The sequence below is a fragment of the Eucyclogobius newberryi genome, unplaced genomic scaffold (genome assembly GCF_026437365.1).
Source record: "Eucyclogobius newberryi isolate DKJ021-1_F unplaced genomic scaffold, fEucNew1.0.hap1 SCAF_2, whole genome shotgun sequence".
In the NCBI taxonomy this organism is placed as follows: domain Eukaryota; kingdom Metazoa; phylum Chordata; class Actinopteri; order Gobiiformes; family Gobiidae; genus Eucyclogobius; species Eucyclogobius newberryi.
Window position 1 is genome coordinate 40,208,742 of NW_027315834.1, and position 11,410 is coordinate 40,220,151.

Genomic DNA, 11,410 nt, shown 5'->3' on the forward strand with positions numbered 1-11,410 from the left:
AAATGCACAATTGTTATTGTTGTGCAAATGGATCAAGATCATATAACTATAAAACACCTTATATAAAGAACAACGCATAGAGGTTGATTGTTCTCGAATTGTGCAAATTCCTCTCAAAATAATGTCCCATAATATTAATAACATTTCAGTGATTTTCTGAAAGGAAAGCACCACGTCTCGATGCTTCATGGAGGTCCAGTTGTAAAGGTTATGTGCACGTCAGAGTTATCAGTCTTTTCAAGCCTCTGACTCTGGAGTCACAAACTCTGCAGTGTTTTCACTCTAAAGTTCGTCCCGATAAGCCGTGGACAGCATCTCAGGAGGTGAAGATCCTTTGAGAATCTTGTGTGAACCTCTCCAATCGGTGCGCACGGAATCATCGTCCCATAAAGTGGACGTCTCCGTGTCACTCACCCACGCGGGATCCCCTGCGTATATACTCGGCTCCACCAGCAGGGGGCGCGTGCTGAAGGCTTGTAAGTTTCTATTGAGGAAGTGGGATTTGTACTCCTCACTGCAAGAGAACCAAACAAATAAAGATGACTCGCAATTGAAAATAGTCTATACGAAACCACATGCTTATCGCTTCATTCCTTATTAAGAAATGAGAGGTTCTGTCAATAGGAGTTTTTGTTTGAGAGTTTTGTTTATAAAAGTTCTTCTATTAAGAGAGTTTTATGTATTTATGTATTCATTTATTTTATTTATTTATTTTATTTATTTTATTTATTTTATTTATTTTATTTATTTTATTTATTTTATTTATTTTATTTATTTTATTTATTTTATTTATTTTATTTATTTATTTTATTTTATTTTTAAAATGTATTTATTTATTTATTTTAAACTTCCTATAAGTTATCTGTCCTTTCTCTCTGTATCTACCTGCGTTGCAACAATTAAATTTCCCCATGTGTGGACATTAAAGGAATATCTTATCTTATCTCAAATGTTCCACAGTATGGCATTAAAAGAGTTTGACACTATGGTGGACTAGACGCTGTGTGTATATCTACCATTTTGATTTACCGGTAGATTGTACATATATGGAGGGTTGTTAATGTGCTATTTTAATTCACAAAACACAATTAGGGTTTCGGGTTTAAGTTTACAAACAACTAAACTACATTCTTGAATCTAAATTGTATATTTAGCAAGTCTGCACTACATGGCCTCTATAAAACAAATATATTTAGCTTTAATTGAGCCTTGTAGCTGCATCGGTCAGGCAGTTAAAGCGCTCCGTGGCGTCTAAATTGGAAGTATATTCGTGTGGTCTGGAAAGATGTGTTTTGCGATACGTACTTGGGGTGTTTGTCGTACATGATGGGGAGGAATTCGTCCACGGGCATCATTTTGGAGAGTGGTTCCGCATTGAGCAGCTTCTGAGCTCCTTGGAGAGAGATGGCATAAGACAGAGTCCAGAAGGAATAATCCGCCCACACCAAGTTATGGACGTTCTCCACGGGCTCCTCTTCTCCATGGATGACCTTCTTCCTGCCCAGGTATCTGCAAGAATAAAAGATTTAAAGAAAAGAATAATTGTATGATCGCATTCGGGCTGCAATCGTAACGGCATTTTGATTATTGTGATCGTTATCTGGACTTTACAGACTCTAAAACAGCTTTTTATAACAAAGACAGCAACAATATTACCGTATTTTCCGGACTACAAGTCACACCAGCCAAAAAATGCATATTAGAGAAGAAAAAAATATATTCAAGTTGTACTGGAGTATGAAATGCCGTTGCAAGTGTGAAAATAAGAAATAATGATACATATAATTCGCTCTGGAGTATAAGTATAAGTATATAAGTATAGATATAAGTATAAGTCGCAGTCCGGCCAAAACTATGAAAAAAGGTGTGACTTATAATTCGGAAAATACGGTAAATCAAAGTGTCAAAAAACTAATCAAAAGTGTCTGATTCTCATCTATGTAGCACTTTATTATTAAATATTAATATTCCCATCTAGAAGAATTTTAAAAGTCTCAATGTACAATAAAAATGATCGTTTTACCAGTCGACAATAAAATAGTAGTTAGTTCCAGCCCTAATTTGCATTATTATTTCATCAAAACCTTGTACAAATAGAACAGAAGAAAACTAAAGATCTGTCTGTATAAAGTGATACTGTTTCAACACTAAACCACGTGTCCGTACATAATGTCCCAGTCCAGCTCCGCCTGCTTCGCCTCCTCCATCAGTCTGAGCACTCGGCGTTTGAAGTTTGCTTGGAATCGGATGTCGTCCTCAAAGATCAGCGCCATGTCCATTTGAGTGTCCACAATCTGGAGGGGAAGACGCGCGAAAACATTCAAACCATTAGCCACAAATAAGACGTCTTTGTGAATTATTCTGCTCTTCAATTACTCATTTACTACACATAAATGAAGGCTCCCATTGCGTTTGCGTTCATTCTTTTCACAATTTTGAGACTTTTCCCACAATTTCAGGACAAGACAGTGGAGAATTAGTCACAAATATCTAAACTCGAGCCGCTCAAAATGTCTTATTTGTCAGATGTAGATGTGTCATAATCTCACATCCCACGCAGACAACAACGTGTACAGTTGTTTTTGATGTTTATTTACACATGTTATCGAGATGTTCTTCTTTGCGACAAGGCCCAGGGGAAATGACATTCGCTACATGTTACATTTGGTCGCTTTTATGAATAATACTTTCTTCATTCATAACCTTCTCATTTCCGGTACATGATTCCTGCCACAAGCGTTAAAATGAGATTATAAATTGTGCATGTGCTTTCACCTCCTTCCAGATGAAGAAATGGCTCAGAAAGCAGCCCACTTCTCCCTTGGTCAGCGTGCGTCCAGAGAATGGGTCATGATAACCGGGCAGGAGGTCCACACCCAGGACCTTTATATCACTACTGTTCAAGGCGCTAAACGTACACAAAGACACACACGTTTTTTACTTCACGCTCGTGTAAAAGAACGCTGAATACAGATACGACACACAAAGTCATCACTCACTTTCCATCCACAGCCGGCACCACCTTCACATCAATTTCCAACTCATTCAGCGAATACAACATCCTGTCTCTGCGGTCGGAGCGACGCTGGAGATTTATGAGAAATATCTGAAATAGAAAAATGTCAATTATGTCACGGTAATAAAACAATACACACCCAAACATTTACAAATGTACAAATGTGTGTCTCACTTCATCGAATCCCATGAGGTCTCTCCGTTTGGGGAACATGTGGACGTGGCGTGATGGCGACATGGGCGGACCGTCGACTGAAGGAAGAGAGGAAGAAACAAACATTTACATTTGGATATAGCAAAGAGCGACATGGCAAAAGAAAACATGCAAATCCTGACACGCATCGATCACAACATCAGAAAAACGATAAATAGAACAGAACCGCTCTCTTGTCTTGTGTTCTGTATTGTTCAGCGTTCTATGGTTATTCTTAACAAATAAATTAAAATGAACTGCAGCACTCACTCATGGATTCTAAATGGAGATGGACGAAGTTGAGCCGGTCGTCCTCCGTGGTCTGGTGCGGTTTAGGTGGCACGTTCAAATAGCCGTAACGCACCTTGTTGCACAAATACATCTGGATTTCTGTAGCGCAAAAGTAAACCAGGGAGGTTTAGATGTTCAGACAGGCAAACGGCTAAAGTACAACTGGTGGCAGAAGAACCACAAAAGCATCGACAAACCTGCTGCTCGACAGGAAAAGGCAAACACGATGATGTCGTCGTAGGGCCAGGAGTAGTCCTTGTGTGGAGGGAAGAAGGCCAGTTTCTTCATGCCCTCTTTCCTTAGGTCCAGCAGCAAAGTGGAGTGGGCCATGGGCACGGGGAAGCAGCCCAGTTTACTGCGGTGTCGCGTGGGGAAGTACTCTGCCGTTCGCCGATAGTAGCCCTAAAACAGCCGGTTAGACCAAGTGTTTCAACATGTTTCTTGGCGTATGAAGTGTGGAACTGAGCGTTTACATTCATCGTTTTACGCTAAATTAAACTAAACTGAGAAAAACAATAGAAATCAAGTTTGTGTCGTCTCACTTTTTCACATAAACAACAACCAAAGATGCATAATGCTAAATTTAGCGCTCATTTCGAAGGTATTGTGACACTGTAGTGAGACAAATAGATCCAGGGTTGTTCCACGGCTTGTTTTTAATCGCTTTTGCCAATACATCTCTAACTTTTGGGAAAACTGCCAGTAACATAGATTTTTTTTGTCTGACCGGTAACGTCAAGTTCAAAATGTAGCTCAGTTATGTAGAATGGGCAATGTACAAACCTGAGGCACTGTGACTGCTTCGACCTCTGACCTCACGTTTGATCCCCATTCTATATGTATGTAATGTCTTTTTTACATATTTATGTCCATACCATGACTGCTCAGCTACGCCGTATGAAGTTAGCATAAAGATAGTCAGTTAAACGTCTTTTTAAAGGCAAAACTATACGAACAGACCTTATTTACACTTTAACAACATGCGCTACAATGCATCAGCCAGTTCATCATCACAGTGATCGGTTTGTCTTGGCAACTTTGCCATGATAATTACTGCATCGACTCATCGTTCAATAAATTACAGATTGAAAAATATTCTTTGGGGTTCACTATTCATCGTCTGTGCGTTTTCTTTGCACTATTTGTGGATTTTTGGTTAATTTGATATAGTACAACACGATCTGAGCTGTAGAGAGTTAAATAGGTAACGTCAATGACCAAATAAAGACGCTATTTAAGTAAGTGTTTCATTCAGCTTCTCATTTGTTGTATATTGTGCATTTATAAGAGGGTTATCTGGGATTCTCCTGCTGTACGGTTATCGTGTCAGGGGCATTAAGTACTTACAATATTATCATTTATCGGGATATTTCTCTGCTGCAACATTTCGCACCTCAAAACTAGATAAAACAGGTCTACACAACGCTTGATAACATCTTTACTACGGGAAATACCAACGCTACGGAGTCCAAAGTAGTTTAAAAAGTCAGACTAATGCGTAACTTGAAGTCTTTCGGGCGATAGTTCAGCTGGCGTCGTCATGCGTTTGTTTACCTGTGGAGTTATGCCGCACCAGAAGTTGGAGTACGCTCCCTGTGAGTCCAGCATGGGCGCGATGACAGACCTGTTCTCGGCTATCATCAGGTTGAGCGTCTCTGGGTTGGTGAGGATGTTGTCCGTGTCGGCGTACTGAGGAGGGTTCGACAAAAGAGAAGCGTTACATGGTTACACGGTGTCGCTGGGTCGAGGGAAGACATCCGGCTGCAGGAAACGCGTCGTCTTTACCAAAACGTAGTCGGCCCAGTGTTTCCGTGCAAAGTTGAGCGCCGCTTGCTTCAGTTTCATCACGTACTCGTATCGACTGTTTGGCCAGTGCTTGGGACCCGACTCGCCCGCGTACGACCTGAGAAGAGATGAAGACTCGCTCAGTGACAGAAATCGGGATTGTTTCATCAGAATGTTCACTTAGCCTAAAAAAAGGCAGCGGTTTAGATGCTGAATACTAAATTTAACAGCCATTTCAAAAGGTATTCTGACACTGTAGTGTGAGAAATGCATATAGGGTTGTTCCACAGCTCATTTGTTGCCGGTAACGTTGATTTTTTAGTCTGACCAGATTAAGAAAAGGATTAGAACGCATCGTAGAGTCATAAAATATATATAAAATGGTGCTTTTCAAGAGTTGAGTTCAGAATTAAGCCTTTATTATCTAAAGTGGACAATGTACAAACCAAGGCACAAGATTAAAAGACCTTTAAAGTCCTTTATTCCATTTATTTATTTATTTCACAATGAAGTCAATACCATGACTATAGTTTTGGCGTATAAAGTCAACATAAAGATAGTTCGTAATCCATCATTTTAAAGGTGAAATGATATGAGCTGGCCTCATTAAATGCCATATAATGTACATTTAACTTACGTGGGCTGGTCCATCGGTCTCCATTCAACATAATGGTAATACTTCTGCATAACAGTCAGCCATTCTTTAAGTACAGCCGTGGTGTTGTCTGAGTTGTGGTCTGTGGCCGCCCTGTTAAACAAATAAAAGACCAAACAGGCAATATTACGATCACTTTTCAATGTTATGATGAGTGCATTTTGGTCATAGCATGTGTTTCCCAACAAGAGGTAAGGAGAAAATGAGTAGTATTTGAAGTATAGTATTTGATTACAAAGATGTTATATGTGGTAAATTGTACTTCCTAAAGTTTTGGAGAATTACGGACATACAATAGGGATTACTGACAATATTCTACTTGATTAAACAGATGTATTTGCCTAGTACACAAGTTAGGGGATACTTGAAGTGAGAGAGGGGTTTTAAGATTTCAAAATAAGATGAAATTGAATAGTAGTTTGAATTTAAAGAACGTTATTTGAAGTACATTTTACATCTGAGAGAATGTTGGTAGATTTTGGACATATAATAGTAATAGATAATTGACAACATACTACTAGAACAAACATGTATTTGCCTAGTATCTGAGTTAGGGGGTACTTGGAGTGAGAGACAAACCTTAAAAGGCACTCAAGACAAAAAGAAAAAGGCTGGGAACTAGTGCCTCCATCTATATCTACATTAACTTTACATTTAGGCTCCTCACACCGTTGCATACGTTCCCATAATAGAGGCAAATATCACAAAGAGACAGAACTGTACACACACCACACGAACAATGTAATTGTAGTGGCCTTAAATTAATTACAGTGAACTTTGGCCTTGGACTTGGAGAGAAAAGGCACACATGTTCCAATACTCACTCCCATGCACAGATTAACAGAAGGGAGGCTGCTAAAGTGTCCAACTGTAAGAGCCCAGACAAAAACACACATTTATCTGCCGTTACAGTGGCGCAGATCCCTCCGATGTCAAACAGGTCTAATGAATGTGAAGAACCGTAGCCCTCAATGGGAAGTGACTGTGCGCGTGAAAGGCTGAGAGGGAGCAGCTGGGGAGGGCTGGAGCCTTATTCACAAACTCATTTAAATGCCATTGACCTTTTGATCGGCCCCTAACGTGGGATGAAAAGAAGAGCCCTCCACTCGCATTGCACGCAGAGGGGACCGGGCGCGCAGAGACCCACCATATTGAGACGCGTTCTTTGGGGTAGTTGAGTCTCTCCAGCGCCCCGAGGTAGTAGGGCAGCGAGTGCGCCGCGTTCCGGGCAATGATCGCGATGACCACGGTGGGAGGCTGCATGCTGGACTCCTCCGGGTACTTTTCCTCCGAGAAGTAGCCGCGGGTCACGGCCAAAAGAGTCCAGACGCAGAGGCAGCGGAGTAGCATGGCTGGAGAGCCGCGGGGCCTGGCGCGGGGCAGATGCACGCTCCCGGACGCGTCAGCACTTGAAGGAGAAGCGTTCCCAAAAAGCTTCTCCAGCCCCCTCCTTCTCTCACTTGAAGGGTTCTGCCTGCAACGTGAAAAGTTGTCCGAAATCTGGCGCCCCGACTTCCGCTTCCACAAAAGTAACGCGTCAATGTATCCAGGAGAGAAGACGCGTCACTCCGTTCAATATGCTAAAACTCCAATTTAATTATAACAATGCATTTGACATTTAGACTGGTAGTAATAACGCCCATTCATACCAAATCTTATGTGATTATAAAGTTATAAAGTTATGAATCTGTAACTGATCCCATGCGTAAAACCCGCGCGTTTTGTATTATGGGTACGACATCGCAAGACGCGCTTTTCTCTTATTTTCCTTCTTAAAAAGATTGTGAAAATTGAACTGATTTTCAAAACAAATGTCCAACATTTTTCCAAATCCAGACTCGAGTGCATTTTGGTGTAACTGCGCATTGCATCCAGCAGAGGGAGAATTTGATCCAAAAGAGGCGCAAAGAGGCCAGAGATTATAGAGCTTCAGATACTAATGATAGACTTAAATGTTTAGCCACTTTTTACATATATTTTTCAGCAATAAATGATGTAAAATATTAATTAATTTACTTTTTTTTTGGACACCTCGTGATGAAGATAAAATGTTAAGAGAGATAAACCATATATATGCTTCAAATGTACAGCACGACATGTATCTTTAAAATCCCATTCGTTCTTATTTATTTATGATGCTACTTTTTAAAACATTTGCAACAGAAATCATAGACAAAGACTCCACTCAAATTGATTCTCTGGAAACACGCTTTAAGCCGTTAAAACTGTAAAAGAGCCCCATACAAACTTTGTTAGTAACTGCACTTGAACAAAAGCCTTCTTTACACCGTGTCAGCGTGCTCCATGAGGCTTTATGTATTCTATCTATTATGCATCTTTATTCAGCTTTAACAGTCCCATTATAGGACGAAATGTGGCTGTGTTTATGGCCTATACTGTGTGGTAAACACGCTTTATGACTGCATTGTGTCCTTGTGTGAAAGTTATTGAATACTTTTATGCTTTTAAACAAAAGAGCTTCTTTAAAACAAGAGTTGTACATCCTGTATAATATTACTGCTCCTACACAAGCTCACTATTACTACTACTAAGACAACTGCTGACTCTTAATCTTAAGGCCTTATGATTTAACGTTTAAGAACTGGAAAACCAAATCACTTTACACGTCTTATATACCATATTTTCCAGACTATAAGTTGCACCTTTTTTCATAGTTTTGGCCGGGGTGCGACTTTTAATTATGTTTATATACTTATACTCCAGAGTTACTTATATGTGATATTATGTGCTATTTTCACACTTGCAACCACATTTCATACTCCAGTGCAACTTATATATGTTTTTTTACTTCTCTATTATGCATTTTTTGGCTGTTGCGACTTATACTTATACTTATAGTCCAGAAAAGACGGTATTCACTTTATTGTGTGTAGTGGTTGGACAGTTTCTGAGAGCGCTGTATGTGTTTTAGTGTTTGTGTTACATTACAATACTATATCTTTAGATTAATAATTCTTTATACTAGAAGTAGATTCAAGCAGGAGGCCATCAAGTATTGGCTATGGCATGATCAGAAGTCGAGTGTGGTCCAGCAGATGTGGACACGATGGGAACAACACTGGCAGAAATAAAGCCTGGCATATCAGTGGGCGGAAAATGATACGCAAATGACCTAAAGTGAAATTCAACTGTTTTGGCGGGCTGCAGCCATGAATAAGCCAGGGCAGTCACGGCTGAGAATGGTTAAAGGGGTCATTTCTGTGGACAGGTCACAGGTCGAGGGTCATATCTGGCCTATTCATGTCTCCCAAAGTGTCGCCACAGCCGCACAAATATATACGCTGGCTCGCGCACTTATTCATACGCGAGGGCCACTTTCCCAGCGTTTGCGGCTGCAGGGTTCAACCTCGGGTGCACTCACTTTTCACAGAGAGGTCAAGGGTGGGGCCGGCGTCTGTGTGTGAGGGTGTGTGAATGAAGGGCAGCGGGACAGACGGAAGAACGGAGAGAGGACCAGCGGAGTGACGTCCAAAAGTGGGAGGGTAAATGGATCACCTCTTAAGTACGTCTAACTAGTGTCCAGTGCTCTGGAGGAGGGCAAACCGTCAGCGGGAGTAATCAACAGCAAGGTCAGGGGAGTGAAGAAAGTCATCTGAATTAAAGTATTTACAATATACAGGGATCCTTGTGATGCTAGGCTGGATTTTACATGTTAGCGATTGAAGTTTATCATTGTGGAACCTATTAATCCATCAACACACAACTGACAGTAGGAGTGGGCGATGTCAACAACACTTTTGCTCTGCTAGTTTTGAACTGCACTGTACATTTTGTCCAGGCATGATTTGAAGGAGTTGGCATGACAACAGTGGACAATCATCAAAGCAATAACACAAATTAATACAAAATTTGAAAATATGATATATTTTTTATTGGGAAAGGTCCTTAAGTCCTTCAAATCACTTCCCTGAAACTATAAACGTATAGTCTAAGTATTAAGTCAGTTTTAGTTTTATCATAGTTTATATTCTACTCTTATGTTTCATTGTTTTATGCAAGTTTGTGAATTTGGCAATAATGGAAAACATTTTTTTGTCTGGTTATGATTTTAAGGAGTATCTTGATAACAATGGTGAATATTCTAGTAAATATAATGGACAATATTCGGTCAATCCAATAGAAATGTGTTAAAACACTTCTTTAAACGTTATTGGATGAGGTTTAATGTGACATGTGAAATGTCTGTAAAATGAATCACAAAAATGCCAAAATGTTCCCTTATCTTTACTTGAACGTTTGCAGGATTTTTTTAAGTGCCTCTGACAGGTTGGACGACTCATTAAACTAAAATACAATTAAAATAAATATATTTAGAATTTATCTAAAAAAGAATTCAACCAGAATACCAATTTTTTTAGGTTTATAATTTCACTTCCTGTTTGAAATCACACTATAAAATTACCCAGCAAGGATTGGGCCAAAACTCATCTAATGGCACAATTTTTACAATTCGACAAACAAAAATATATGAGAGCACCTTTATTTTGTTGAATTAACGTTCAGAGGGTCGAAAAAAGTAGTTTCTTTGTGTAAATTATGTATAAAATGTTGATGGAATGAGTGTCCTTTTTTAAAAAAAAATTCTACTTTTTTTCCGCAATATTCATTTGATTGGTGTAAAATTATAATTGATATCTGAAGTAGGTATAAATACATGAAATAAATTCAAAATTAGAACATCATAAAAACCTTTCATATGCACTTTAATAAGCTCTTTTTGTATGTTTTTATTTGACTATAGACTATATACTTCATATTCAAGTTGTGCATATTGTCAAAACAAAATTCCCGATATATTCTACCTTTCGATATATGGCCTATGCACCTATAACAGCCACACAAATGAAATAAAATACTTTCCCCAGAGCTTCCTAAAACAACCCCTTTTCCTTTTATGAGTCTATTATGAAAGGCCTTACAAATTAATTATTTTAGAGTGGGGGGGCTAAATGAAAAGCCATGCAGACCAACACTGTTCTTGCGCGTTCATACCCATAAAATAAACACGTTGCCTGATTATTCTTTTCAAAATAAGCAAAAGCATGTGAGAATGGATTCTTTTGGAGGTGGTTTGCGCTATCACAGTTACTCTTTCATCCTCAGTCAGTGAGAAAATGCCCGTCCCATTTGGTCTCAATGTTTCACCCTCAATGTTTGTGCCTTTGTGTTTCTTCGCTGGGCATGTTTCAACGCAGCGGAGAGTCGTGACATTCTCCTGAGCTTCCGGGACCTTTATTGCCGTGGCGATAATCAATAGTCTTCCCACAGAGACATCTTTTGGCTGCGAGGGTCAATACCTGTCACTCACGGTCTGGGCAGCACCCTCTTACTCAGCACCTACTCAGGCCGCTCTGTCTGCACGCGGGACCCCTATGGGCCTCAGGAACATATGAGCTGAAGGCTGCTTTTACCTTGCACCCTTCAGGGATGTGAGTTCGGCTTTACTTTTC

General features: G+C 39.8%; 1 protein-coding gene across 1 annotated transcript; it reads right to left on the bottom strand.

Moving 5' to 3' along the window:
* Positions 1-251: 251 nt before the first annotated feature.
* Positions 252-7,292, bottom strand: cercam (cerebral endothelial cell adhesion molecule). The gene is made up of 12 exons (XM_072455318.1): positions 7,087-7,292; positions 5,922-6,032; positions 5,285-5,402; positions 5,054-5,188; positions 3,697-3,901; positions 3,479-3,598; positions 3,191-3,267; positions 3,000-3,106; positions 2,776-2,908; positions 2,167-2,294; positions 1,306-1,509; positions 252-514 (listed from the first exon to the last, which is right to left on the bottom strand). The coding sequence occupies exons 1-12, from the start codon at positions 7,287-7,289 to the stop codon at positions 283-285; spliced, it is 1,773 nt and encodes a 590-aa protein (XP_072311419.1). The 5' UTR covers positions 7,290-7,292; the 3' UTR covers positions 252-282.
* Between the last annotated feature and the right edge of the window lie 4,118 nt (positions 7,293-11,410).